General features: G+C 54.1%; 10 protein-coding genes across 10 annotated transcripts; 4 read left to right on the top strand and 6 right to left on the bottom strand.

Annotated features, from left to right (window-relative positions):
- Nucleotides 1-110: 110 nt before the first annotated feature.
- Nucleotides 111-2,249, bottom strand: IE81DRAFT_1337 (hypothetical protein). Its single transcript, XM_025510287.1, has 4 exons — nt 2,007-2,249; nt 1,480-1,812; nt 1,271-1,414; nt 111-1,212 (listed from the first exon to the last, which is right to left on the bottom strand). The coding sequence occupies exons 1-4, from the start codon at nt 2,118-2,120 to the stop codon at nt 124-126; spliced, it is 1,680 nt and encodes a 559-aa protein (XP_025373407.1). The 5' UTR covers nt 2,121-2,249; the 3' UTR covers nt 111-123.
- A 336-nt stretch (nt 2,250-2,585) lies between these two features.
- IE81DRAFT_307718 (putative exosome complex exonuclease rrp41) lies at nt 2,586-3,978 on the top strand. The gene is made up of 4 exons (XM_025512356.1): nt 2,586-2,865; nt 2,941-3,290; nt 3,375-3,490; nt 3,575-3,978. The coding sequence occupies exons 1-4, from the start codon at nt 2,863-2,865 to the stop codon at nt 3,961-3,963; spliced, it is 858 nt and encodes a 285-aa protein (XP_025373408.1). The 5' UTR covers nt 2,586-2,862; the 3' UTR covers nt 3,964-3,978.
- Nucleotides 3,979-4,031: 53 nt separating this feature from the next.
- Nucleotides 4,032-5,722, bottom strand: IE81DRAFT_1307 (hypothetical protein). The gene is made up of 4 exons (XM_025510266.1): nt 5,321-5,722; nt 4,953-5,250; nt 4,199-4,870; nt 4,032-4,110 (listed from the first exon to the last, which is right to left on the bottom strand). Exons 1-4 carry the CDS (start codon nt 5,594-5,596, stop codon nt 4,100-4,102), a joined length of 1,257 nt encoding a protein of 418 aa, XP_025373409.1. The 5' UTR covers nt 5,597-5,722; the 3' UTR covers nt 4,032-4,099.
- Nucleotides 5,723-6,060: 338 nt separating this feature from the next.
- IE81DRAFT_284219 (class II aaRS and biotin synthetase) lies at nt 6,061-7,703 on the bottom strand (the record flags this gene model as incomplete). The annotated part of the gene is made up of 2 exons (XM_025511583.1): nt 6,061-7,090; nt 7,189-7,703. The coding sequence occupies 2 exons, from the start codon at nt 7,701-7,703 to the stop codon at nt 6,061-6,063; spliced, it is 1,545 nt and encodes a 514-aa protein (XP_025373410.1).
- A 1,665-nt stretch (nt 7,704-9,368) lies between these two features.
- IE81DRAFT_319131 (DNA/RNA polymerase) lies at nt 9,369-12,826 on the top strand. Its single transcript, XM_025512631.1, has 11 exons — nt 9,369-9,867; nt 9,969-10,021; nt 10,096-10,335; nt 10,414-10,533; nt 10,620-10,756; nt 10,829-10,892; nt 10,975-11,044; nt 11,124-11,278; nt 11,353-11,470; nt 11,577-11,872; nt 11,949-12,826. The coding sequence occupies exons 1-11, from the start codon at nt 9,639-9,641 to the stop codon at nt 12,531-12,533; spliced, it is 2,067 nt and encodes a 688-aa protein (XP_025373411.1). The 5' UTR covers nt 9,369-9,638; the 3' UTR covers nt 12,534-12,826.
- Nucleotides 12,627-15,322, bottom strand: IE81DRAFT_319132 (hypothetical protein). The gene is made up of 5 exons (XM_025512632.1): nt 14,688-15,322; nt 14,522-14,603; nt 14,080-14,440; nt 13,224-13,983; nt 12,627-13,117 (listed from the first exon to the last, which is right to left on the bottom strand). Exons 1-5 carry the CDS (start codon nt 14,910-14,912, stop codon nt 12,794-12,796), a joined length of 1,752 nt encoding a protein of 583 aa, XP_025373412.1. The 5' UTR covers nt 14,913-15,322; the 3' UTR covers nt 12,627-12,793.
- Nucleotides 15,323-15,674: 352 nt separating this feature from the next.
- On the bottom strand, nt 15,675-18,075 carry IE81DRAFT_319133 (phosphoribosyl pyrophosphokinase). Its single transcript, XM_025512633.1, has 7 exons — nt 17,619-18,075; nt 17,452-17,491; nt 16,909-17,382; nt 16,550-16,835; nt 16,219-16,482; nt 15,854-16,143; nt 15,675-15,773 (listed from the first exon to the last, which is right to left on the bottom strand). The coding sequence occupies exons 1-7, from the start codon at nt 17,650-17,652 to the stop codon at nt 15,743-15,745; spliced, it is 1,419 nt and encodes a 472-aa protein (XP_025373413.1). The 5' UTR covers nt 17,653-18,075; the 3' UTR covers nt 15,675-15,742.
- A 220-nt stretch (nt 18,076-18,295) lies between these two features.
- On the top strand, nt 18,296-19,582 carry IE81DRAFT_319134 (putative NIP7-required for efficient 60S ribosome subunit biogenesis). The gene is made up of 5 exons (XM_025512634.1): nt 18,296-18,644; nt 18,831-18,971; nt 19,051-19,185; nt 19,286-19,362; nt 19,459-19,582. Exons 1-5 carry the CDS (start codon nt 18,498-18,500, stop codon nt 19,499-19,501), a joined length of 543 nt encoding a protein of 180 aa, XP_025373414.1. The 5' UTR covers nt 18,296-18,497; the 3' UTR covers nt 19,502-19,582.
- Nucleotides 19,583-20,133: 551 nt separating this feature from the next.
- IE81DRAFT_279395 (ARM repeat-containing protein) lies at nt 20,134-22,465 on the top strand (the record flags this gene model as incomplete). The annotated part of the gene is made up of 5 exons (XM_025511492.1): nt 20,134-20,544; nt 20,693-20,839; nt 20,941-21,020; nt 21,107-21,409; nt 21,508-22,465. Coding segments are annotated over 5 exons (1,899 nt in total), but the record flags the coding sequence as incomplete, so codon positions are not given.
- A 1,310-nt stretch (nt 22,466-23,775) lies between these two features.
- IE81DRAFT_343878 (PLP-dependent transferase) lies at nt 23,776-25,534 on the bottom strand (the record flags this gene model as incomplete). Its single annotated transcript, XM_025515754.1, has 4 exons — nt 23,776-23,799; nt 23,915-24,032; nt 24,164-24,911; nt 25,030-25,534. The coding sequence occupies 4 exons, from the start codon at nt 25,532-25,534 to the stop codon at nt 23,776-23,778; spliced, it is 1,395 nt and encodes a 464-aa protein (XP_025373416.1).
- Between the last annotated feature and the right edge of the window lie 290 nt (nt 25,535-25,824).

Consider the following 25,824-nt stretch of genomic DNA (forward strand, 5'->3'; position numbering starts at 1 on the left):
CGTTGCGGTGGCGTGATTCGAGCCGACCCTTTCGCCACCGAAAAGGCAGAGTCTGTGCGGGCGAACGCCACTTGTGGCGGACTCCAACAAATGACTAGGCAGCGACCCGACTAGTTCCAAGCATCAGCGAAGTGTTGCAGCGTCCTTCTCATCCATAGGATCGTCCTCTCCATCTTCGTCCTCTTCCTTCTGCCCAGCCCGGTATATCCATTCGTCCATGTAAACGCACCCTTCCGCATTGACGGGACCTTTGGGTTCGCAAAAGTCGAATACGGGACAGTGTCCGCATGGAGTCTCGGTCCAGGCGACGTGCACACTGAATGGTTTGATGGCTCTGTACACCCAGAGCTCACCGCCCACGTTGAATTCTTCTTCGAATTCCTCGTCCGAGTTCACAGGTATGGCTGCTAAAGCGGCATTTCTGACGGCAGAAGCAGGCTTGGAGGTGCTCGATCGCTCTCTTCTATCTTTGCTTGATTTACTCTCACTCTCTTTCTTCCGGGAACTCTTGTGTGAGCCTGATTTGGACTTGGATCGAGAGCGGTATTTATCCGAGTGGGATTTAGATTTCGATCGGGGCCGATTCCGACTGCGGCTGTCATCGCGATGGCGTTTCCTGGAGGAGCTTTTGTGCTCCTTTCGCTTCCTTTTCTTGCTTTTGGAAGATGATTTCCCGGAGCTGCTGCGTCTCGAAGAGCTTCGTTTGCGTCGAGGTCCTCCTTCACTGCCGCTGTCGCTACGGGTTGACAAACTGCGACTTCGAGAGCGCGAGGTAGCGCTTGAGGAGCTCGAATCGCTCCCACTGTCTGAGTCGGACGCAGCGCTCGAGCTCCCACTTGCACTGCTCTCACTACTGCTTCTGCTACGGCTCCTGCTGCCTCCGCTTCTGTCGCTCCTGACGTCGTCTTCGCTCTCGCTAGCAGTCTCTTGGCCAGACACCTCACCGTCCTGCCACTCCGCGTTGGGATCCTTTCTACGCTCATTAACGCTTGAAAAGCTGGGGAAACCGGTTGAAGGAATCTTCTCAATCTTGTCGTCGTAAACGAGTACCTGCAGCAATGTGTTGACATGTTCCACATCCAGCTCGATATCGGTGACTTTGCGCGCCTTGAGCCACCTCAGACAGCTCGAAGCAGTCGGTAGTGAGCGCGAATGCGATGCAGGATGAAGAGGTCCTAAAGAGGCTGTACTGTTATCCACTTGGGGCCATGTCTGTAGGGCACATGCGGTCAATGCTGAACAGGACAACAAGCTCACCGAGTTCACTCACGACCTGTGCGATGTGTCGATGCAGAGCTCCACAAAGCTGCTCAATGAAGACAGTATCAAGCTCGTTGTCAGTGTACCAAGGTCCTCCACTCATGTCCGCTGCAGGCGTGAGGTTGGCTAGCATATAAATCTTGCGCGTGGGTGTCTACAAAAGGAAAGGTAGGCTCCGGTCAGCTTCGTCGCAGCGCGCTCCACCATCCTCCAACTTACCTTGACATCCTTGACCACCTTGACCAACTGCCTCTGCTCCAGATTTTTCAAGACGCGCGTCATTACAGTCTGATGCAGGTTTGACCTGGCTTTCAGGGACTTTGTCCAGATACCTCGATCGCCGCCTTCCTTGATGTGCTGATAGATAATCGTCTCGTCCGTATCCAAGGATCCGATTAGACTGGCTTCACTGCGAGAAATGGCCGTATAAGTCTGCTTGCCTTTGACGTTGGAGATGGTCAGAAGACTTTTGCGCAGCAGGCCATTGATCGCTTCCATCAGCTGGTCCAAAGGAAGCGTGACAGACTGTTCCAGCTGATCATCGCTCATCGTCTGTGGAGGTGTAAGGGTTGTGAGGAATTTGGTCAGCATGGCAAGCTTTTTGGCAGATTGTGGGGGCTAGCTCCGGCTGCGAACGGAGGACCCCAGTATCTGCCATCCTCGATGCTGAGTCGCCCTCTTAACTGAAGTCTTGGCAGCGGAACACTCTAGATGGAGTGGAAGGCACTCATTTCGGACCCACTCACATGGTCAGGATTCGACATGACGGTCTTGTACAGCTTGATCTCTCCGCTTGACATTTTGGAGGAGGAGGAGCCCGAAGGCTTCCTCGAAGAGCTAGCAGATGCGGATGCTGGCATATTGGCTCCTCACGCCTTACAATCAGACGAGGAGAGACCCCTCACGAATGGAGGAGGACTGCTGTGGCACTGAAACTTCGAGCTCCGCTTTGATGCGGCCTTTCCGAGTTCAACAGATCTGCGGATTGTAGCGAAGGTAGCTAACTGTCCTCAGGTCTGGCTGGGGCCGCAGGCGTTCGTACGATATTCGAGTAGAGGCTGCAGAGAAGTTGGAAAGGGCCTCAGCTGCAAGCGAAGGAGCTGAAAGTGGTCTCAGTGATGTCGGGGAGCATGCAAGGTTTGGTGCTGACGGATCCAGCCCCCTTTCTGATGGAGGGCGGTCAGGCAATTGTGAATGTCCTCTCTCACATCAATGGCCTGCTGCAGCCCCCGGCCGCGCGAAGACGCACACGACCGCAAAAAAAGTGCACCGCGTCAACGCGAACAAAGCTTCGCAGTGAGGTGGGTGCATGCATGCATCCATCCATCAGCAGCTGCTCAATCCGATCACGCCCACGCCCCCTTCACCAGACTGTCCATCCTGCTATTTACCTCCACTCAGCACATTCATCCATATTGAAAGCCCACAAGCCCGGTGAAAGATAGAGTGGGAAACTTAATTTTGGTCTCACTCACTTGTCCACAGAGAAGAGGAGGCTTTGCAGCAGCCCAACTACCTCGCGAAGGCTTGCAGGGCCAGATACATTGGCGATTCTCTTTCCGCTTTGCTCGTCCTCGTCCTCGTCTGGGATCGCTCATCAGGATGGTGAGTCAACGACAGCGCCGAGCGTCAGCTGTGCAGACTACGCATCTGCTTAAACGCAATCGTACTTCGCTCTAGTCACGATTGGAGCTTCTTTCGGCTGGTCAGCTGCGTCTAGATTCCCGAAGGCCGTTAGAGCTGCGTTCTTTAGCCGTCCACATTTCTCCTTCAGCCTCTTCATCCGCACAAGCAGCATCGAACACCTCTCTAGCGCCAGTATCAAATCTCACGAGCGCATCTCCATCAGGATCGGCAAGATTAGAAATGGGCCTGACCAGCGTATTGGTTGAGGTACATGGGCCTAGGGAGAGGAGAAGCGGGACTTTTTCTGGCATGGGAAGCTCAGTCCAAAAGGCTCATTTGGATGTTGATTTTGCTATCGACCCGCATGCGGGAAAGGAGCGGAGAAGGAGAGCGAAGGGAGACAGGTGAGTGCTCAGCGCTACAGTTGCAACAGCTGCGGCAAAAGGAGACTGTCAATGCTTATGTCTTCTTCCCATACAATTGCCAAGACGTTTGACGGAGCTGGCGAATACTATCAGCGCAGTCTTTGGACCAGTCGTGCACACGCATCTATACCCACGCTCCGAGATCGCGATAGATGTGCTGGTAGAGGTGGATGATGGAGGTGAGTGTGTGTGCTAGTGTGGGTCAGTCCTTGTGACGCATCACATTCAACTCCTCACCTCTGTTTCCCTACGCCGTGAACCAGGTATGCTGCCTTGCGCCATCAACGCAACCTCGCTCGCATTGCAAGACGCCGGAATAGCTTTATCGTCTCCAGTGGTTTCTCTCACGTTAGGCTACCACCTCTCTCCATCCGCCATTCTTCTCGACCTGACAAATCAAGAGACACTATCTCTTCCCTCGCTCACGCTGGCCCTGCTCGCAAATACTGGCGGAGTGGTGCTAGCTCGATCGGAAGATAGGACACCGCTCGAAGCAACATTAGCCATGCTAGATCTGGCACAAGACGCTGCGAGCATATTGGCACACGAGCTGGATGTGGCCGCTAGAGACAGAACGAGGAAGCTGGTCACGGCTATGGGTGGCCAAGAGTCTTCCAAAGTGGATGAAGAGTTCGATGCAATGGATGTATGACATGGGCTGATGCTGCATGGGTAGTCGAACGACGGCCTGCGTGATTACACATGTGCGAGTCGACGGTGATTGGGTGCCACATGCGCGCAGAGTGCGTACTCCCGCCTCAGTAGGGATTCAGCTAAGACCTCGGCGATTAGTCCATCCCTTTGGCAGTAAGAAGGGATGATTGCGCTGATCAGCCCTTGTTGTCGCGTGCGCAACCTCGAGCATCTTGTGCTAACTTCACACTCACAGTGCAGGAACAGTAGGCCAAGTCCGCTGCCTACCAAGAACATGGCCAACCACTGCGTAGCCTTTCTGTTGCTCTCCTTTGCCTTTCTCAGTTGATCATTTCCTCTCTGCACCTCGCTTTGATGCTCAAAAGCTTCATCGCCCAGTCTCGTAGTCAACTCTGTCTGCTCAGACAAGTGAGAGATCAATTGAGTCTGGAGGTCTGAAATTTCCACCAGCTTTCTTTCCGCCGCTTGAATTGCCGAAAGATCCTGTTCCAAAGTTTTCACGAGTGCTGAAGCTTCCGAGTCGTACATTTGTGCTTGAGCTGCGCTGACCTCTGGCAAGCCTAGAGAGCCGGACACACCAGCTACTGCAGCAGTCGACTCTCTCTTACTTCCATTTTCTTGCTTTGAATTCTCCTCGCCTAGCGCTACCCTTGCACTCGCGCCAGCCTTGACCCGCTGAGCCCTCTTGGCCGCAGCAAGTCGTCTTTCCTGCAAATCCTTCAGCCGCGAACTAGCTCCTGCTAGCCTGCTGTTGAGAGAGGCTACGATGGACGCCCGATGCATGGTGAGCGTACTGGCATACAAAGGGTGAGACCGGCCTGGGAATTGATCTTCTCCGGGCAGACTTGCGCGCAGGAGTCGAGAGAGCGGGTTGACAGAAAGAGCTGGTGTTGTGCGCTGTCTGACTAAATGCGACGAAGGCCATAGAAAGGACGCTCGAGTCATCAATCGGGAAGACGGCCAAGCTCCACGTTAAACAAGACTCACCCTCTTCGCCCTTTTCCAGCTCGCGTATTCGACCCATGGCACCCTGAATCATGCTCCTCATCGCAAAATCGATCTCGTCCCGTTGACCGTCTGTGAGAGTCCCCAGCTTGGACCATCTTTGAAAGCCTCTGAGAGCATTTCCTCCAGCACCGCTGATACTGGTTTCCGCATCGTTGCCAAACTCATCACGGTCGTCAGCACCATGAGCAGGGTAAGCCGGACCGGAGCGTCCAGAGAGATCCAAATAAGGGCGCCTTATTGTCGACAAGAAGAGCAGAAGGGATGTGATGTGCGCATACTGGTGCGCACGTTGCAAGCGATGATTCAGTGTGGTGTCTCGAGAGTCAGCGATGACGTGAAAGACTCACAATCCTGTTCGCTTCAGCAATCCACTCTGTCTCTGCTCTCCTTATCCTCATCGCTTCCTCCAGAGCCGCTCGCTGCTTTGTCGACTGACGATCTGCATGCACTCTACTTGCAGCATCCACATCGAAGCCCACGGGTCCAGCGGCTGCAGCACGATCAGCTATCCACCTCTTCTCCGCTGCCCTCGCATCGCTAGTATTCAGAACCTGAGAGTTTAAAAAGATGTCGAGGTGGGACGAGCTTCGAACTGCAGGATGACTGCTGGTGGTAGCAGCCATACTTGCGAGTCTAGCTGCTTGTTGCGCTGTGTTGCTTCTTTGGAGGGGTGATTGCTGCAATTAGCTGTGCAATTTGAACCAGGACTGGTGGAGAATGGAAGGGAAGAAATGCGAGAAGCCCCATGCGCTGAATGCATCAAGATCATTCGGCGGCGAGTCGCGAGTCCGTGCACGAGCGAGCTCAGAGTTTCGGTTCACTACTGCCGCGGCTGCCAAAGCCCAAACCAAAACCGCGTATGCTGCGCGGAATGACTTCTGATGTGACTACCGCAGCAAGCATCTCCCAGCAACACACTTGCAATCACGGAATGAAGTTGGAAGAAAAGCCTGTCAAATTCTTAGCGACCTGCTCATCGCGTCCAAGTGACTCGCATTGCAGACTGAATTTCGTGCGTGCAGTTACAAATCGATCCGCAGGCGGTGAGACATGAGGGGCAAGGAAGGAAGCGAGTAGCCAACTCGCATCAACAGTGGTACGAGTCGAGCGCCTCGAATAACTTCCTCAGATTCTTCGTGTTCCATTCGCCCAAGTCATTTGAGATGTTTGGTCTCTTGCCAGCCTGCAGCGAGTCCAAAATGTCTTGTAATCGCTCCGCATCGCTCGCCTCGCCGCCCGGCACTTTTCCTGTCGCAGTTGCAGTCACTCCAGGACCATAAGCCGTCACGTTCACCGTCTTATTCCTCACTTCTCGATCGCCGACCGTGAGCACAAAGTTGAAGCGCGCGGCTCGCGCCTTAGCGACTCGTTTAGGATACCTGGCGTTGGTTGCGTCCAGATCAACGTGAAACACCTGGATCGATCTAGGCGGTAAAGGCCTGTCCAGGCCCACTCCCATATTCTTGTCCTCCTGCGCGTGGGCGTGTCCCAAAGCCATTTCTTTCTTGACCAGCTCGGCGTGAGCCAGCTGTGCAGAGTCGTCCGGCTTGACAGGAAGGACCATACCTTGTCTAGGATTGATCCAGAAGGGCCAATGACCTTTGCCTTGCTCTATCAAGATCGCCAAGAATCTCTCCACGCTCCCCAGTATGGCTCGATGGATCATCACAGGGGTCGACTGGCCGCTACCGTCGAGCGCATTCGGATCGGTGTACTTCAATTCAAATCGACGAGGCAATTGAAAATCTAGTTGAATCGTGGCTGTCTGATGTCGACGGCCAGAAGCATCCACCAGCCTGACATCTATCTTGGGCCCGTAGAAAGCTCCGTCCGCTTCGTTCAAGCTCCACTTCTGGCCCGACGCATTCAACGCTTCTTCCAAGGCCGCTTCTGCCCGGTCCCACTCCTCGATGCTGCCTATGAAGCTTGCAGGTCTGGTGGATAGGACGAGCTCGAACTTGCCCTCGAAGCCGAAGGTTCTGTAAGCCGAAGAGAGCATTGCCAGCATCGAAGTGATTTCTTCAGAGACTTGCGCCAGCGAACAGAACACGTGCGCATCGTCCTGGTGGAAGCGTCGGACACGCGTCAGTCCAGACAGAGAGCCTGAAGATTCGTTTCTAGCATCGACAAATCCGGATCAAAATTGTGTGAGAGCAAGCAAAAAAAAAAAGTAAAAGCACAAGGAGCTACTTGAGGCAAAACCTGAAGCACTCACCGGTGAAGAGGGCTAAATTCTGCATACCTGATCGGCAGATCGCGATACGATCGTTCCTTCGAAGCAAAGACAAGGCAGTGACCCGGACAATTCATGGGCTTCAGTCCAAAATGCTGGGCATCTGACAAGGTCGAGGCTGCTTTAGGCTGATCATGAGCAGCGCAGCAAGCCCTATCTTCGACAAGCGTCGCGCTGGTGTTTGGCGCTGAAGTGTGTGCAGCGCCCTCGCGCTCAACCATGTCAACATCGACGAAGCCCTGCACGCCAAACATGTCGGCCCTATAGTTGTCCCAGTGTCCAGACCGTTGCCAGAGGCTTTTGCGCATGAGCTGAGGCGTGATGATCTCATCATAGCCCCACAATGCATACAGGTCTCTGATGACCCTCTCCACTTTTCTTATCAAGCGAGTGCCATTCGGTAGGACAAAGGGCGTTCCAGGCGAAGCGTCGTGAATGATGAATAACTCTTGTGCCGAGCCTATAGCTCTGTGATCAGCCTCAGCTGCAGCATTCATCTTCTCCTTGTACGCTGCGAGCTCCTCCTTGCTCTCAAAAGCTATGCCACGAACTCGAATAAGGGTTTGGACGTCCGACCGCTCTACCGATGCACCAGACGTGGCCGGCACCCAAGTCGCCGTGTCACAGTCGGTCAGCTCGATGGCTAACGAGCCGCGTCGCACCTCCCCAAGTAGTGCTTGTCCCGGCAAGGGTGCAAGATCGACAAAAGATGCCAGCCTAATCAGCTCCACTCTCCCACTTTCTATGCCCCTCGCTGCCAGCTCCTCCAGCTTGAGTGGATTGTTAGCTAGCAGCTGGCGTGCTTGTGCTAAATCGACGCTCAGCAGCTCCAATTTGCCCGACATCTTGCTCGCTCGCTTCGCAAGCTGACTCAGCTCCTGTGAGCTCAAAACCCTCGCCGGACTCAGACCTTTGACGTATTCTGCTGCATCTTCCAAGGGACGCTGGGTGCGAGTGGAGCCGGAGGGGGTTCGTGAGTCTGTCTCGTCTCCAACCCATGAGAGGGTAAAGCCATCTCCACCGCTCCCTTCTGAAAGCAGCCCAGGTGAGCCGGCGATGTTTACATGCCTGCCTTTCACCTCCAGCAGAGCAGCCGCGATCGCCCAAGCCGCAGTCCTCCAGATTGCGTCGCGGACAGTGGGGTAAGTCGAGTCAAGGAACTGTAGGCTGGATGAGGAATGATCCTTCACAAGCTCAAAAAGGGACATCGCTCGGTGGCCGTCATGCGCAATCATGTATCGACCCGATTCCGAGGCACGACCTCTTTGGGTCAGATATACTGGTGAACGACACAGATGGGTGGTAGAGCGCGACACCGCAGCGTAGCTCATCAGCCTGCTTCCTGCTTCTCAATCGCTGTGCGCCACACACACACACTCACTGCGCAGCAAGCCGCCGACCGTCATCACACCTTCAGACTTTGCGCTTTGAGCCAAGTCCCGAACCTCCTCGGCGCTTATCGATAGCGATCCATCCTCGGCGTCGTCGGGCACTGATGCACCTGAAGAGGCCCATCTTCTCTCAGACCTGGGTGTGTTGACCGGACTCTTGCTAGTCTCTTGCAATCGAAAACGAGACGTGGATGCGTTACTTGTAGGCTTGGACGAGAGCTTGCCCGGGTGATATGAAGAGTACGCAAGAGCTTGCACGTGTGCAAGTCTGCTAGACAGCCGTGGCATCGAAGCTATGCGCTGGACCGCGGACTGAGACCTCCTCGTTGCACCTGGGCCGTCCTGCCCAGCTAGCGTAGTACAAGCCCGCTGCGCACACTTCTGACAGCGAAACATGATCGGACGTCTTGCCTTAACCTTGAACTCGCTTGCAACTGATCATAGACGCGACGATGTAAGAGAGAGTGTGTGTATGTACTCGAATGTGCTGGATCTCATCTCGCACGGGTGTGACTGAGGCCTTGATGATAACGGAGTGGTGGAGATAATCAAGAGATCAATGCGCGCCTATCGAACATATATGTTCGAGGGACCTTGGTGGAAGAAAAGTGTTGGTGATTCGCGTCACGTGCGCGCCTCACCCCCCACAGAAACGCGCTTGGAGGGGAGGCGAGGCGCGTAAATCACGAAGCGTAAGGAGCGAGACGTGATATGGCGGAGGGGAAGCTCATCAGTCGCAGCTCAACGTTGGTATATATTTGCATATTCGCACCTGGCATTCACGATTCGTGATTCGAATGCCTCATCCCTCGCCCGCTTCGGCTTGTCGACAAGAGCAAAGTCGTAGACTTTGAGCGTCCATTAAATCATCTGCTGCACGAGACACGGCGACGTGTGCTCAGGACGCCGCGGATCTTTACCCAACAATGCGAAGCAGGGGACCTTGCTGACCTGACAGCCGCCGGTCGAGCTCCATCTCCGATGAGAGAATCAGATGGAGATCAAGATCTGCCTCCCAATTTCAAGCCGAGCGCCTTCGCGATGACATTTCCAGGCAGACACAACCTCTCTCCAAAGAAGAAGATCTCGTCCAGCACAGGGAACGGCAGCTCGCACGTCAGATCTCCGCTGAAGGGCAAGGGCAAGGACAGAGGAGAGGATGGTGGCACTTCCGAGGCTCAGAAGGCGGGTCAGACGGAGCAAGGCTCGGACGAAAGAAGAATGCAGGATGAGGAGGCGCTCGCTAGGCTCAGGAAGCGCATGGCCGGCCGTAAGTAATAATGATTGCCACAGATTGGGCCTGCCCTCACGGGTAGTCGCGAGCTGAACTGCAAAACCGTGCCTCTTTGTGTGGTTGCCACTCCTCTTCAGCCTCTAGCGGCAAGGCTGGCTTGGCCAAGGACCAGGATGAGATCAACAAAATCGTGAGTGTGCATCGTTGTCCTGCGCATACATGCGCTTAGACGGGCTGAATAAGCAGTGTTACCTTCCTGCTTAGATCTACAAAGCTTCCAAAGGCAGTCGCTTCTTTCTGAAGGAAAAAGAGACGAGCGAGAGGATAGAGCGTCAGATCGAATCCATGTTAGCAGACAAGGATGATATCATGAGCCGCGTACCTCCTGACAGTGTAGAGTGGAGGAATCAAGAGAAGAAAGTTGATGTCATGAGAAGGGATCTGGAGGCGACCAGAGATCTGAGCAGAGTTGTGGTGCATGCGGACATGGACTTCTTTTACGGTGTGAGTAGGCACACGCGCTCCTCGAGAGCCGCGCAGCTGGGCTGGACTAACGAAGTGTCTGGCTGTGGCTCGGCATAGGCATGCGAGCTCAAACGCGACCCAAGTCTGTCGGGGAAATGTTTCGGCGTAGGGCACGGGGTACTCGTCACCTGCTCGTACGAAGCCAGAGCGTTTGGAGTGCGTTCCGGTATGGCAGGAGTGAGTGTACCATCATGGGCTGGAGACTAGAGTGTCCGAAATCCGACGAAATGCTCAAAAGAGCCCTTTTCTCTGCTGCAACCCAGCATATTGCCAAGGCTCTTTGTCCTCACATCATCCTCGTCGATAACGACATGAAACATTACATTGAGACTAGCGAGAAGGTGATGGCCGTCATGCACGAGTACGATCCAACTATGGCTCAAGCGTCTCTCGATGAAGCGTGAGTGTGTCTCTGAGCAGTGCTGGTAGTGGGTGGAATGTCTAAGACTCCCTTATCCTGTATTGCCGACAGTTACTTGGACATCACTGAGTACTGCGAGTCAAACCGAGTGGATGCCGATGAGGCTGTCGCAAGAGTGAGTGCGCTCTTGTGGAATGATCATCGACATGAAGGGCTGTGCTAAGACACTGCTGGACTGGACGTTGGCAACATCTCAGTTGAGAGAAGATGTGAAGCAGGCCACTGGTCTAACGGTCTCGTGCGGTATTGCAGCTAATTGCAGATTGGGTGAGGAGTCTGCGACCGCGGCCTATTCGCTTCAATCCGTGACTCATTTTGGCCTGTGTACAACTCGCCAATACGTCAGCCAAGATTGCCAGTGACAAGAATAAACCGAATGGACAGTATTTGGTTCCCGCCAACGCTACCGACATTATGCATTTCATGCACGACCTGCCAGTACGAAAAGTCAGCGGTATTGGACGTGTCACTGAGCGCTACCTTGAAGCTCTAGGCATTGATGTGAGTCCGGTCTGAGAAGTATCCATAGTTGGAAGTGCTTCCACTGATTATGCAACCAACCTTGGCTCGCCAAGACATGTGGAGACATCTGGGAAAAGAGGGTCGTGCTAGCTTTGACTCTGAGACACCCAGAGTCTTTCTTAGCTATTTACCTCGGACTCGGTAAGACGCAAGTCGCTCCTACCGAACGCGGTGAGTGATGGAAGTTCGCATAGACGCGTTACACCCATCGGCACCTATAACAGCGCCGTCTCGCTCCCACATCTGATACCTGGACGATTGGTCCCAAATTGTGCAGGCTGGCGTCGAAGCGTGGGTCGAGAACACACCTTCACCCCTACTTCGAACCTGGAGGAGCTTCTGTCCGAGCTTCGAAGATGCGCAGACAAAGTCGAATCTGATCTGGAAGAAGAAAGTTACCATGCACAAAAGGTCACGCTTACCTGCAAAACCTCTTCGTACACGCGATTTACGAGAGACCTGACCTTGGGACACAGAGTGTGGAAGGCGGACGATTTGTTCCGGATCACAAAGGAGCTGTTGCTAGCCGAGCTGAAGGAGAGGAAATTGACTCTGAGACTGATCGGGGTCCGAGTGAGTGGTCCAATCACTCTGGACAGCTCTTACCCGTTTGACTATTGACGCGTTGAAAGCATCTTCACCTGACCAGGCGGGAACGCTAATCGATCTGCGCAAGAGCCAAGCAGCGGGAAGCATAGAGAACGCGTTCAGACGAGCAAAGGCTGCACCCTCATATTCCACGGCGGAAAGTCATGCAGAGCAAGAGCGTTTGATTGAAGATGAAGAGAGGCAGCTTCGCTTGGCGATTGAGGCTTCTCTTCAGGATCGTTCACCAGAGGACGGCCCCAGCGTCGAAGCAGGATTAGTGCGGGAGATCAAGACAGATCGCCCAGATATTCGCGACATGAGAGGCGAAAAGCATGAACTGTTGGTGGACGACTCAAACTCGATGCGTTCTGACTTGGTCAAGCTCGAAGAGCACGAAGAGGGTGGGGGCGAGTGCCCCATTTGCGGCATGTGGGTCCGCTGGCCGATGCAAGCGACGGAAAGCCAAGCTGCTCTGGCCCTCGACGAACATCTTTCCGGAGATTGCCAAACCGGTGCAAACGCAGAAGCATCCGGTCGAGACAACGGTGGCACTTCCAGACTTGCTCCCATATTTGACCCTCGGTATGCTGCCCGCAAAAAGAAACGCAGGATAGACTCTTACTTTATTAAACCTGCGGGTGCTTGATCATGCCGCAACAGTTCAGCATTCTTTTATCTTGCCACCCATCTCTTCAATTGGGAGCATGTTCGCTCTTCGATCAGCTTTCCCACGTGCTATAGTATCTCGCTCTGTTCCCTCTTCTGTGCCATGCAAAGCATCTGTATTGCTAAGAACACCATCACACTCCGTGCCACACCGCCTCATAGCTTTATAGTCCACCTAGCCCTCCTTTCATGTGCAATACACCGCTGTTATGCTCGAACAAGACTCGCATTGGATTGTGTTTAATAGTATCCCGGCATGGAATGAGCATAGTCCCTCTCTTGATCTTTAGGTTTGGGTCTGATGACACCCACCACTTCCCCCAAGTCCAGACGGTTGTCTTCAGAAGGAGATCCGGATGATCTGTCAATAGCAAGCATGGCTCCATGTGACTCTTGAGTCTCATTTCCCACTCCCAGACGCTTCATGTTCTCAGAGATGTAGCCTGGCGAGCCTGGACCGAAGGCAGGCACTGGAGGATTGAAATGCTTTATGACGAGGGCCGATCGACCGGCTGGAATGCGTGTACTGATCTCTGTGGACTTTGTCAGTGGCTGAAAAGCGACCTGTGAGATGCGCGAAGTAGAGATGAGCCACGTGCGAACGAGCAGCATTTTGCTCCCGTGATCGAACTGACCAGCGCTGAGCGCAGCTCGCTCTGAAAAGACTCACGGTATCGTTTAGCTTGATGTACGAAGCTAGCCAATGGTTGACAATGGCAAACTCATCCTCCCTTTCCTTCTTGAGCTCTTCCCTCGCATCTCTGCCCTTTTTGTCTCTGAAATGAGCAAAGCGACGTATAGTGCTCAATTCGTCTTCCAGTATCTCCTTCGCTGTGCGCAAGAAAGGTATGGCGTCTCCATACCTCCCCGCTTCGCCGCTATCTATGCCCAACCATTTGTACGCCCTGGCCTTGGCCAACAAGCCGCGCGTGGCGAGATATTTGAGCAGCAGAGACCCAACGGAGAGATCTTCGTCTGCACCAAGTGAGAATGCACCTCCCCCCGAGCCTGAAGAGGGTCGATCTGACGAAACGCTAGGCTTCAGCTTGCCCAAAAGACCTCCTCCAAATTTGCTGCCGACTTGATGTCCGCCCTTCCCGCCAACAGCCGAATCAAGTCGAGCGTCGTCATCTATTCCAACGCTGCCGAAAGCTGCGTTTCCCGCTCGCAGTTCAGGCCGTCGCAGCCCATCTGCTTCAGAGGCAAGATTATCAACATTCTTCATGCTCGGCTTTTTGCCCACTACTTGCGCCAGGGATCTGGCTTGCTCGTATCTTTGGCAAACGTTCAGGTTCAATTTAGCCAACAGAGACGCGGAAGGATGGGTTTTTGGCAAAGGCGGACCAGGCGTAATCGTGTCCAGTGATGTCGACAGGAAGGGCGAAAGGAGCTTGCGGACGGCTAACGACTCTGCATCTGCCATTGCGAGCCTTCGCAAACGAAAGCCTTGTCAGCGGACAATGTGTATGCTGCGTCGACTTGTGCTAGCAGCAGGCATCTGAAAGGCCCGTTGTGAATCAACTCACTTGCTCATAGCTAGCGTGACCTCTCGTGTCACATCAGGTGGTCTGCCGTCGATCTTTCCAGCGACCGTTTCCCACTGCGGTATTAGGTCCTCTCCAAGGTACTCGAAGATGCCCGCCGCCTTGCACAAAAGATCAGCAGCTATCCTGAGCCTTTCGTCTTTAGCCTTGCGCTGCTCTGTGGTCAGTAGCCTGTCTCTTTCGTAATCGCCGAGTGAGGCAACATACGAGGCCGCCAAGTTGGATAGCGCGGTGCCGGACAGCAAGAGCACTGAGCACAGCTCATAGTGCAGGCCGGGCAGAGTTACTCGTGGAGCATCGCGCATGAAGGAGGATGACGATAAGGTAGTCCTCCATGAAAATTCTGAAAGCAAGAATATCAGCGCTTCCGTCAGCCCAGAGCTCATGGAATCGCCCAGGCTCCTCTTTCTGCCCAGTCACTCACGCGGCTCGTGCCTCAGCAGGAGATCATCCGTCTGTACGCAGTTAAAGATGCCAAATAGATGCGGCAGATACTCGTCCACCGCCTTCAAAAGCACGAAGCAAAGTCGATGAGCTTAGATTGCTCCTTCCTATGCTGCTGCTATGCCTGTTGCTAAGGATCAGCTTACCTTGACGATTCTGAACCAATCCTTGTCCGTGACCTTCGCTTCCCTCTCGTCTCCATCATTGTCCTCAACCTTGACCTTCTTCTCATGCCTCTGCTCCTTGAGAATGGACCTCAAAGAAGCTCTCAGCTCCGTCGTCCTTGCCAGCTCCGAAGTCAAGGTAGTGCCCGATTGTAAGAAATCCTGAAACGAGATGGCTCCCGTGGTGGGTAGAATGTGCACGTACATGTCCGCCTGCGATTTCTTCTGGAATACTTTTGCACTGCTGAAGACGGACTGCTGATCTGAATCAGACGATGAGACAGCAATTTGGCCCGGAAGGATGGAAGTAACGGAGGCCAATATGGCTAGGTCTTCACGCTGGCGCCAGCGAATCGCCTGTTCACGCCATACCTCGAATGCTTTCTATCGAGGAGGCGGGACGCGAAGGTCGACTATCGCACTTGGCCATGCTTTCGCGATGAAGTGCCTCCCGATTGCGTGGCCGACATGGCGGTGGTGGCACAGAGCACACATCGCATGCAGGTCAGCATCGCCATGATCCTTGGCATGCTTGCGCCAAGAGATCAAGGATATCAATCACGAATCGTGAATCCTGGGATGAATGCGCGTCGCACAACTGACTCACGTGACCGGGGTTGGCCAGCGACTTCTCTGAACATGCGTGAAGGACCAAGAACGAGCATGGCTTTCATCTTCACGTTGGCGTTTTGACCTTTTTCGCCTTCTGGGAACTGAATTCTAGGAGCTGAATAGTGCCCCAAAACTTGACTGCTGGAAGCGCGACAAGGTTGAAAGAACAAAGTCGAAATTCTAGACGCATCATTGAGGGACTCGTGCACCACAGCAACTTCGTTCAAGATTGTGCTGTTCTTACACTTTTCGCAGCACCACCCATACCGAAGAGCTTTGTCACGGCTTCTGCGTAAGCGCAGCGACCGCTTCGGCGTGCGCCCCGGTGCAAGAATCTCTGCGGGTACAGTTGGAAGAGTGCCAAGAATATTGATATTCAAATTATAGTACGACAGCGAGATGATCATTTCTAATCCAGAGGCAAGTCAAAGTAAGAGGTTTGCATCGAAAAGCATGCTGGTGTGCGAGATATTAGGATGCGGAGGGCGTCAATCAAAATTGTTCGCGCCCAGCGCAGAAGCAGCCCGTCTACTCACCTTATGCTTTCTCCATTATGAGTTCTACGAATGCTTTCCGCGATGACTGCCGATACGTCCATCACTTCCAACTTGCTGTTGCTCTTTTCCGCCTTGTCGCTGTTCGGGATGGTATTGGTCACCACCAGTTTCTCCAGGTCTAGACGCCTGAGCAGGTTCGTAGCTTGACCCGACAGGAGGCCGTGAGAGATGTGCGCGTAGACTGCCCGAGCGCCTGCATCCTTCAAAGTCTTAGCAGCAAGCGCGAGCGTCCGTCCAGTGTCCACCATGTCATCCACTAGAATGGCAACCTACGTATAGGAAGGTCAACACGTCAGATGTGAAAGGGCGCCACGCCAATTTCTCGCCAAGCCTGACCTGCTCACCTTACCGGCGACATCTCCCACCAGAATCTCCATCTTCGTCTCTGCTTCCTCTCCATCATCATCCTGAGTGGTGAGTGCAGACGAGGATGACGAAGCCAACATGGTCGGCTGTCCGGATCTCAGGCTATCGATGGGTCCCGAAGAAGGTTCGAAAGCCGGCTCTAGGCCTTCAGGTCGTGGCGTGCGCTCAGAAAGCGACAAATTTGCGTTGCCTTCTGCGCCGACACTGAGCCTGGAGAGCTGGTCACTGACATCTTTAAGCGGCTGCGGGCATGGTAAGGTGGACGATCAGCGCGGTTCGTCTTAGGGCTTCAAAGCGGACGGAACTTACTGCAGCGGTGCCCAGCGCCTCGTGCTTGACTCTATCCGCATGGGTGGTAGGACCTGCGATGCCATTGGGGTGCGCAACTCCAGAAGTGGACTCCATCATGAAACTTCCTGTCATTGGCGTGCTGAGTCCGCTTTGCAGATCAGAAAAGGACGATGCCCTGCTGACTCCGGCATTCAGACTGGAGGCGTTAGCCGCAGCTGCTCTCAGCCTCTTATTCTGTTCCCTTTTCCGGTTACGATTGATCAAGGCGAAGTCCACGCCGAGGATATCAGCCAAAGATGTGGCCCTAGCAAGAAAAGCGCAATCAGTCAATCAAATCAAGTAGCTCATGAAGTATTGCACGCGCAGTCGCTACGCACCTCTTGGCACCACCAGCATCGGGCGAGACGATGATGGAGTTTCTGAAGTCTGGAATCTTCTGTCTGATCCACCTGGCGACGCTAGGCTCGCTAGTCAGATTGTCCACAGGGATGTCGAAGAAACCTTGAATTTGACTCGCATGAAGATCCATGGTAATCACATGATCAGCACCAGCGACACTGATCATATTGGCCACCAACTTGGCCGTGATGGGTGCTCTGGACTTGTCCTTTTTGTCGTGCCTGCTGTAGGGAAAGCAGGGGATGACTGCAGTGATGCGTCGTGCTGAAGCAGTCCGACAGGCGCTGATGAGGATCAGAAGCTCCATCAAGCTGTCGTTGGCATCCACAGCCGATGAGTTGGAGGTTTGCAGCACAAAAACATCTTCGTCTCGCACCGAAGCGCCGATTCGAACGTCGATAGACTGGTCAGCAAACTTCTTGACGATGCATGGTGTCCTCTCGATGCCCAGCCTGATGGGTGGAGACCCTAGTCAGATGATGGCGGGGCAGTGATGTGTGCGTAGCCTGCTCTTCACGCACCTGTCCGCAACCAGCTGCGCAAGCTCGGGATGAGAGTTTCCTGCGTCCAGGGGCAATTTGTTCACAAGTCAGCTATCGGCGCCTCGAGGAGGCAAACCGACCACATGGTATCGGAAGCGTTCGGGTAGATGCCATCATGGGGTACGCTACGAGCACACCTCACGCACCCGTCAATAGCTTGATGGAATTTACGCCTGGCATGTTGGACGAGCGCTGGGCGAGGTGCCAGCGGTGATAGGGCAGCAGACGTGACGGGTACTGCTCGCTGATCTAGGAGTACGACTGGCTTTTGACGTCTGATGAATAGCAAGCTGCTTACAGAATCGCAATTGTGGTTCAAGAGGAAGTCGCTGCCGGATGTATGCGCTCAAATGTCTTGGACACGGGCATGCCATCAAAAATCCAAGACCTGTATGTGCAGTCGTCTGTAGTCGTCTCCCGTATCGCTCCTCGTGACTGTGTTGACTCGGGGTATGCGTTGATCGTCGGAGCCAACCGTCGACGAGCTACAAGGTGAGGATGGATTCAAGATCTCGACTTGGAGAGATCGCGAACAACAAGTCCCTCGATGAATGGGCGAAATAACAGATCCAGAGCTTTCAATGGACTTGCGCGTATTTGTTGCATGCATGGACGGAATTCACATTGTGATTCACGATTGCTGCTGCTGCATATGTCTGGCCTCGTCGCGACTGCCGCGGTGCGTGGGGCCACAAAATTCGGGAATCCTTGGCGAAGACGTCGTTTTGTATCGTGCGAGAAAAATGCGCGTGGGCCTAACTATATTTTTGAAGTTTTGGTTCTACACAGACCTTGGCTGTGAGAGGGTCGCTGCTTGCTCAACCTTTGCTTGATGAACCACAGCCCTGAGCATACCCATTGGACCTCCGCTTTATTCAGGCCCACTCATCAATCCACGTCATCTGCATATCTGGCAAGCGAAAAGTGACGCGTTGCAGTCTAGTCGCCATTGCAAGAGGTTCCGAACGGAGTCCGCCTTCTGCCTCACCTGACCGTGACGCAGGCCACCAGCTAGCCCAGCAAGGATGAGGCCGCTCACAGACACAGAGACGAAAACGCTCTTCACCAAGCTTTCGCACTACATTGGATCCAACATCGTTCACTTGGTGGATAAGCCTGATGACCCGCATGTATTCAGGTTGCACAGGGATAGGGTGTACTACGCTAGCGAGGTGAGTTGGGCCAGTCGCAATCGACAGAGAACACAGCCGAAGCCTTGCAAGCACGCGTGTTGGGGACCTGATCGAGGGGAGGAGGAATCCAGCTGGAGAGAACACCGGGTCAAGTGGTGTCGAGCGCTCTCGTCCAAAACCCTCACATGATGTTCATCACTTTGCGCTGCTTATTGCGACGGACAGGCTTGCATGAAAGCGGCTACCTCTATCGCTAGACCCAATTTGATATCTCTAGGCACTTGCTTTGGCAAGTTTAGCAAGACTGGCAAGTTCAGACTGCATATCACCGCTCTGGATCATCTCACTCAGTACGCCAAGTACAAAGTGAGCTTTTCCTGTGCGGGGTTCTGGCGGAGGACGAATTGAGTGGCTCACATGCGTTCACATGTCTGGGATGTTGCAGGTGTGGATCAAACCCAATGGAGAGCTGCCGTTCCTTTACGGAAATCATGTGGTCAAGGCGCACTTGGGTAGAATCACGGATGATACACCCGAGCATGCAGGAGTGGTAGTGCTGAGCATGAGCGGGATGGCGTTGGTGAGTGTTTCCTGCGCAACGAGATGGGAGAGTCGGCTGTATGCATCTTCGCCTGGCGTAGGAGCCAAGATTGATCCGCATCCATCTCATCCCCACTCAGGGCTTCGGAGTGACGGCCAGATCGACGCTCGACACGCGCAAGATGGATCCCACCAGCATCATCGTTTTCCACCAATCGTAAGTTTCGCTCTGTCGGCGCAGCTTCCACGCGCTGGCTACTCTCCCTTACAGATGGGCGCTGACTCGCTCGCTTACTGTTGCAACTGCAACCAGCGATTCTGGTGAATATCTTCGAGATGAAGATACGCTCTTCTAGGATGGATAGATCCTGTGGGCCCGCCGCTTGCTGCAGCCTATGTATTTGTATGATGATCAAAATCTCAACCCTGGTAGCCCGTGCCACGGCATGCGATTGATGTAGCGATGTCGGCGTCAGGATGTCTGGTGCTAAGGCAATTGACTGATCCCCTAGAAGTAGACATGAGTCGCGAGTATCGAGCCAAGTGTTCGAACAAACGAGAGCAACATCGATCCTCACCTGATCACGTGATGGCTCGCTGAGGGTCTTCTTAGCGCCTGTAGCTAGCAGGCATGTCGCTGCCTGCGAACGCGATCGACCAGCAGCCGTGCGCGAGCGGAGGAGGCATAACACGCGCTGCGACAGAGAAGGGCAGGGCAACAAGTCAAAAGTCACCAGTGAAGCGTGAATCTGGTGAAAGGTCAGAAGAATCACGGCGTGCGCTCAAACATTCATCTCGCAAGCGTTGCGCGCGCTCACACTCCTGACCCCACCATTCACCAAGTGCAGGAGCTGACCGATCCTCGACGATCTTTCACGTGAGCTGCTTCGAGCCATATTGCGAGCTTGCGAGGGGCGAAGCTAGGACCAACGACGAAGCTCAGTGCGGAGGAGTGGTTTGGCCTGCAAGGCTGCCGACCAAGCCGAGCATGGACTACTTCAAGCGGGCGGCCTCTGCTGTCCTTTCTCAGGCTGGCGGACCGTTTCCAGGCTTCACAATACGGGAGAGGGAACCGTACCTAGAAGCACGCACAATCTGGTCACTTCACAGCGGCACAAAACGAGAGGACAATTCTCCGTGCTCCATCCTCATCTTCGACTCCACCTTGCCTGCTCACAATCCTCGAAGAAATCTGCTACCACTTGCTAAAAATGCTTGCAGGAAGTTCAGAACGATGAGGCATCCCGATGTGCTCAAGTTTATCGATAGCTTTGAGAACGAGAAAGCAGTGTATATCGCGGTGGAGAAGGTCAGGCCTTTGGGCAAAGCCATAGAAGATCAGAGGAATAGAGCAAAGGGCCGAGAAGAGTGGATCGGCTGGGGGATCCGGAGCGTCGCGGTGAGTGTAGACATTTATGTTGTGAATGCACCTCTATCTCTCGCGCGCCCGCATTTGGCTCGCATCTCGCTCTAATTGCTCGTGCAACTCGCTCTGGAACCATCACCTCGCACGCTGACACACGGCATCTCGTTGGTGCCCTCTCCAGACCGCTCTACATTTCATCAACGAATCAGCAGGCTCTACGCACGGCAATGTCCGTCTAGACTCTATCTTTCTTTCGGCATCTGGAGAATGGAGGCTAGGCGGGTTCGAAGTTCTGAGCTCGGTAAAGGATGAGGGCGCCGTGTTGTACGTGAGTACCTGATCCTCGCATCTTTCGCTTGGCTCGGTGTTATTCCCAATTTCGGTTGCCTGTCTGTCAGAGCCGCGCTCAGCGTCACACCCTTCGAACAGAACCTCGGTGGACTGCTACCTGATGCGTCGCGTTTTGCTCCTCCTGAGGTGAAGCAAGGAGGCTGGGGTCCATTACGAGAGTGAGCACCTCAGGTCACCCAATCATTGGGCATATTAGTGTGACGCTTTAAGGTATGCTGATAAATAGTATGCAATTCTCTCGCAGACTTGAGACGCACGCGCTGGACTCTTACTCGTTCGCGCTTCTCATTCTGGAAGCATACAATGGGTCTTTACCCCCAATCACCGGCTCTTCCGTACCGCCAGCAGGAAAGGTGCCGCCTCAGATGTACACCCTAGTGAAGCGTATGATGGTCCCCAATGCTAAAGCTAGAGGTACCTCTGGACAGCTCCTTGCTGCCGGAGAAACTCCAGGAGGATTCTTTGCTGAGAATAGACTGGTCAAGGTCGCTATTGGCTTAGATGGCTTCGTACTCGCGAGAGAAGAAGAGCGAGCAGAGGTGATGAGGTGAGACGTAGTAGCAGCTTTGTGCTAATTTCACAGTCACCTTCTCTCCGCTCACGCTGTGTCTTGCCCCCCCTCTGCTAATCCACCCCCTGTCGTAGGCAACTGAAATCACACTCCGACTCTTTTCCGCCAGAGTTCACTCAGTACAAAGTTCTGCCAGCTCTTGTTCATGCCCTTTCTTTGGCGTCCAATGGGCAGCATGCGGGGTCATCGACGATTCAAGCTACCAAGATTCTACCGCTCGTGCTGCAGCTCGGCTCAGCGCTCACGGATGTAGAGTGGAACAATAGCCTAACAGCTCCCATTTTGGCAGCTTACAAAAGTCCTGATCGAGGCGTGCGCATGGCTCTTTTGGAGAATTTGGAGCTGTACTCAGAGAGACTGGAACCGAAGAGGATTGTCGATGGGGTGTGGCCTAACCTCATCACAGGTTTCTCGGACTCTGCAGCTGCTATTAGGGAGGCAACGGTGAAGGCGATCTTACCTTTGGCTCCGAAGCTCAGCGAGCGAATCCTCAACAATGACCTGCTAAGGCAGCTTGCAAAGACTCAGGTAGATCCCGAACCTGGCATCAGGACCAACACCACGATTCTTTTGGGAAGACTTTCGCCTAATCTGTCTCTCAACACGCGGCGAAAGGTGCTCGTGCCTGCGTTTTCAAGGAGTCTCAAGGACCCCTTCTTGCACGCCAGGATGGCTGGTCTCATGGCTTTGATGGCTACCGGCGAAAGCTATGAGAGAGACGACATGGCTCGTCTGATAGTGCCAGCTATTGCGCCGTGTTTAGTCGACCAAGAAAAAGTGGTGCGAGATCAGGCCAAACAAGGTGTCAACATGTTTCTTAAGCGCATCGAGGCAGAAGTTGCCTCGATGCCCGACACCGTTCTGCCTTCTGCCAACGACGAGGTAGGCTTTGGGGCTGGAAACAGCTCCGCCTCGAGCGCCTCGACCTCTCCAATGCCGTTTGCCAAGCCTCCCGAAGGCTTCGCCTCAACGGCAGGAGGCGCCGCGTCTGTGCTTGCTGGCTGGACTATGTCTGCGTTCGCCAAACAGATCGACCCGAGCGGATTGAATGCGACTTCGATGGATAATCAGCTCGCTCCACCACGTGGTGCCTCGCCCGCCCCATCAGCCGTCGCGTCCAGCAGCTCCAAGCTCGGCTTCGACACTGCCCACTCCAAGCAACCCCCGGTAGGCATGAGTGCAGCCAAAGCACAACCGCAAAGATCCTACTCTGGCTCTTCGTATGGCACAACGTCCTCTTCCACTTTCGCACCCGCCGGGGACGACCAAGCAGACGCTGCTGCAGCTGTGGGTTGGGGAGCGGGAGAGGATCTGATCGATGTGAATGATGACGCCGGAGATTGGTCCAGCTTCGAAGTTGGCGTCAAAAAGCCTACGGAAGTGCCAAGGAGAAAATTGGGGCCGCAACGAGGCAGACCCAAGGCTTCTACTAGTGCGACTACGATTGGGAGCAGATTAGGTACTGTTCGGCCCGCTACTAACCCTTCTTCGGCGCTAAAGACAAGTCTGGCTGTCAAGGACGCGTGTGAGTGCCCAGGGGCCAACGTCGCCATGTGCGCAAAGTCTATCGCTGATCTCGTTTGTGTCGCGAAACCAGTCGAGGATGAGGACGCGTGGGGCGATCCGGCGGACAACGCCCCAAGTCAAGCAGTGCTGCCAAGCACCGATGGGGCTTCCGGCTCCAAGACCAACTTGACTTCCTCCACAGCCAGTCTGACCTCGGGCGCTTCTACTCCATCGACAAACGCAGCGACTGCAGCTGCAGCTGCGGCCTTTTCCGCTCCCCTGCCCGGTGCGCTCGACCCGAAGAGCGCCAACGAGACCAAAGAACCAGCAGAAGATGGTTGGGGTGGTATCGATGACGCGCCGAACGAGACGCCTGGTGATCAGACGGATCAGAATTCAGGCGAGCAAGCTAGAGCGACTCCGCTCAGTAAAGACGAAAAGCGAGCGGAAATGGAGAGACAACGCCAGGAGAGAAGAGCGGTGAGTCATTCCGTTTTCCTCCAAATCAGCAAACGATTCCGATCGCAGGAATGGGCGATCGGCAGCTCTTTCCTGAACTTCGCCTGATTGTAATCCTGCCTTCACAGAGAATGGCGGCGCTGAAAGAATCGAGAGCGCAGAAGCTCGGTGCCAGGCTTACATGAGATGCTCGAGGGCCTGCTGCACTAAAAGCGACTCATCCTTCTCGTCTACAGGACTACCATCTACCCAACTTTTTGCGCGTGTCTTTTGCAATGCCGTAGCCTCATCAGTGGAGGGTACCATTCATGCGAGCCCAGGACAACGTTCGACCGGAAGGTGTCATCTATATCATTTTGACATGCTTGCCGAGATCTTTACTTCTTGAGATAAGGCCTCAGCTGCGGCGGACAAACAACGTGACTTGTCAGCCGTGCATCTCAACGCCGAGCCATTAAAACACTGCAGAAACGATTGCGCTTCGGTCATGAAACACAAGTGGGTACAGAAACTTACTTTTTCGAGTCTGACGGCAGCCTCCTCGATCTCGCCTCCGTCTTTGCAGAAGGCAAAGCGAAGGAAGTTCTCGTACAAGTGCCAGTGTTCATCCGAAACGAAAGCGGTGGTCGGAATTCTGTCAAGACGGGCATATCAACTCAGATCAGTCCTTGCCTCGCTGCGGATTCGCAGAGTGCGAATCTTTCGCTGCAGATTACTGGCCAAAATCGGCTCCTGGCGATGCAGCTCTAACATCGCAAGACTCACGTCACCACGTCAGCGATCTTGGCAACGAACCAAGCGAGCTGGAAATCCTTCGCTTTCGAAGCCACGTCCTTGGGGAACTCGAATCCCTCCGGAATCTGCAGGCGGCTCATGTCCGCCATGATGAAGTAAGCGCCATGAGGCAAAGTGTACGGCAATCCGAGCTTGTCCAACATATTTGTCAACTTTGTCCTCCTAGCCTCGTACTCTTTGCTTTGCTGGTCGAAGAAGTCGGATTGAATGGCGTATTCCAGACCTGCTGCCGCTGCTTCGCTTGCTGCCGAGTTGCAAGTGAACACTATTCTGGTGTGACTGACCAGCGTGGGCTTGATGAGGTGCTCTGCGCCAGCTACCCAGCCTATTCTCCAGCCCGTAGCAGCGAAAGATTTGCCGGCCGAGCCGACTGTTACAGTGCGATCCCACATTCCTTCCAGCGCGGCGATACGAATGTGCTCCTTGCCATCAAAGGTAAGGCAGTCGTACACCTCATCAGAAACTACGAGCAGGTCCCTCTCTACGCATCGGCGTGCCAACTGCTGCAGCTCCTCCAACTCGAAGACTTTGCCAATGGGATTGTGGGGCGTGTTGAAGATGATGGCTTTCACTTTGCCAGAAGCAAGTGCGGCATCGAGAGCCGACCAATCGACTTTCCATTCATCTGCTCCCGCATTGCCGCCTCCTGGCTTGGATGGTGGGATCAATGGCACGTACACTGGCTTGCCTCCGCAGTAGGTGATTTCACAGATGTACTCTGACCAATTACCGACACGCATGTACCAACTTAAGGTCAGTATGGCCGTCCAGCGTTCATGCTGGCACAGCCAGGGGCGGCGCGCCGGCACACGCATGCCATGCAAATTTCGACTCACGATCAAAGAAAGGCTCAAAAACGATCACTTCATCACCTGGCTCGAGGAACGCATTGAGGGCCGCATACATGCCCCCGTTTGCACCAGCAGTGACGAGAACTTGAGTCTCCGGGTCCAGCAGTCTATCCGATTCCGATCGGAGTTGCGGCAGTTGGCCTTGGTCGAAAAGGTCGCCTTTGCTGACGTCCGGTACCCTAAGGCTTTTGCTAAGGTATTTGCTGAGAGCCTTTCTAAGTCTAGGCCTACCCTTGGGGTGCGAATAATGATGCACGTCCGTCCTCTCACCCACATCCTTCTTCAACTCTTCGAGAACAAAGGAAGGCGGCTGCCAATTCATGAAGCCTTGACCCAAGTTCTTGGCAGTTGGAAAGACCAAAGGATTGAACATGGACCAGACATCCGGACCTCGATTGTACTCTTCGAAGATGCGAGAAGATACTTCGGTGAAGCGTGTGCGCGGTCCACGCGAAATACCACTCGATTCAGCTGCGATCGCCGACGTCATGATGGAGCGCTTGAGATGTGATGCAGCCAGGTTGGTAAGGCAAGACGAAGGCTTGCTGATCAACGGAGCGAAGGGAGTTGAAGGAGGAAAGATGATCCTACGTGCTGCACTCATTGAGTCATGAAGGGTCGACAGCGCTCACTATGTAGCCAGAGAAGTGTTAGGATCAAGATCGAGAGGTTCAAAATGATGGTGGTGACTGGCTTGCCAGTGAAGGACGACACAAGGTTCGCCAAGTCACGAGTCACGAGTCATGGGGGTGCTAGTATAGTGATCTGATTGGCGACTAT

This window comes from Ceraceosorus guamensis (assembly GCF_003144195.1).
Source record: "Ceraceosorus guamensis strain MCA 4658 unplaced genomic scaffold IE81scaffold_1, whole genome shotgun sequence".
Lineage (NCBI taxonomy): Eukaryota > Fungi > Basidiomycota > Exobasidiomycetes > Ceraceosorales > Ceraceosoraceae > Ceraceosorus > Ceraceosorus guamensis.

Bases quoted from the DNA above. Each gene is read 5' to 3' on its own strand.
- IE81DRAFT_1307 (XM_025510266.1), bottom strand. From the start codon at position 5,596: ATGGCTGCTACCACCAGCAGTCATCCTGCAGTTCGAAGCTCGTCCCAC. The intron at 5,251-5,320 runs GTGAGTCTTTCA...CGTGCGCACCAG, and splicing joins TTGCTGAAGCGAACAGGATT to TATGCGCACATCACATCCCT. The intron at 4,871-4,952 runs GTGAGTCTTGTT...CGTCGCATTTAG, and splicing joins GCTGGAAAAGGGCGAAGAGG to TCAGACAGCGCACAACACCA.
- IE81DRAFT_307718 (XM_025512356.1), top strand. The intron at 3,291-3,374 runs GTGAGTGCTCAG...ACAATTGCCAAG, and splicing joins AGGAGAGCGAAGGGAGACAG to ACGTTTGACGGAGCTGGCGA. The intron at 3,491-3,574 runs GTGAGTGTGTGT...GCCGTGAACCAG, and splicing joins GGTAGAGGTGGATGATGGAG to GTATGCTGCCTTGCGCCATC.
- IE81DRAFT_319131 (XM_025512631.1), top strand. From the start codon at position 9,639: ATGACATTTCCAGGCAGACACAACCTCTCTCCAAAGAAGAAGATCTCG. The intron at 10,534-10,619 runs GTGAGTGTACCA...GCTGCAACCCAG, and splicing joins TGCGTTCCGGTATGGCAGGA to CATATTGCCAAGGCTCTTTG. The intron at 10,893-10,974 runs GTGAGTGCGCTC...GCAACATCTCAG, and splicing joins CCGATGAGGCTGTCGCAAGA to TTGAGAGAAGATGTGAAGCA.
- IE81DRAFT_319133 (XM_025512633.1), bottom strand. From the start codon at position 17,652: ATGCCAGGCGTAAATTCCATCAAGCTATTGACGG. The intron at 17,492-17,618 runs GTGCGTGAGGTG...CCCTGGACGCAG, and splicing joins TTCCATCAAGCTATTGACGG to GAAACTCTCATCCCGAGCTT. The intron at 17,383-17,451 runs GTGCGTGAAGAG...TCCACCCATCAG, and splicing joins GCGCAGCTGGTTGCGGACAG to GCTGGGCATCGAGAGGACAC.
- IE81DRAFT_1337 (XM_025510287.1), bottom strand. From the start codon at position 2,120: ATGCCAGCATCCGCATCTGCTAGCTCTTCGAGGAAGCCTTCGGGCTCC. The intron at 1,813-2,006 runs GTGAGTGGGTCC...ACACCTCCACAG, and splicing joins TCATGTCGAATCCTGACCAT to ACGATGAGCGATGATCAGCT. The intron at 1,415-1,479 runs GTAAGTTGGAGG...TTCCTTTTGTAG, and splicing joins AGGTGGTCAAGGATGTCAAG to ACACCCACGCGCAAGATTTA.
- IE81DRAFT_319134 (XM_025512634.1), top strand. From the start codon at position 18,498: ATGAGGCCGCTCACAGACACAGAGACGAAAACGCTCTTCACCAAGCTT. The intron at 19,186-19,285 runs GTGAGTGTTTCC...ATCCCCACTCAG, and splicing joins GCATGAGCGGGATGGCGTTG to GGCTTCGGAGTGACGGCCAG. The intron at 19,363-19,458 runs GTAAGTTTCGCT...AACTGCAACCAG, and splicing joins ATCATCGTTTTCCACCAATC to CGATTCTGGTGAATATCTTC.
- IE81DRAFT_319132 (XM_025512632.1), bottom strand. From the start codon at position 14,912: ATGTACGTGCACATTCTACCCACCACGGGAGCCATCTCGTTTCAGGAT. The intron at 14,604-14,687 runs GTAAGCTGATCC...GTGCTTTTGAAG, and splicing joins ATTGGTTCAGAATCGTCAAG to GCGGTGGACGAGTATCTGCC. The intron at 14,441-14,521 runs GTGAGTGACTGG...TCTTGCTTTCAG, and splicing joins CCTGCTGAGGCACGAGCCGC to AATTTTCATGGAGGACTACC.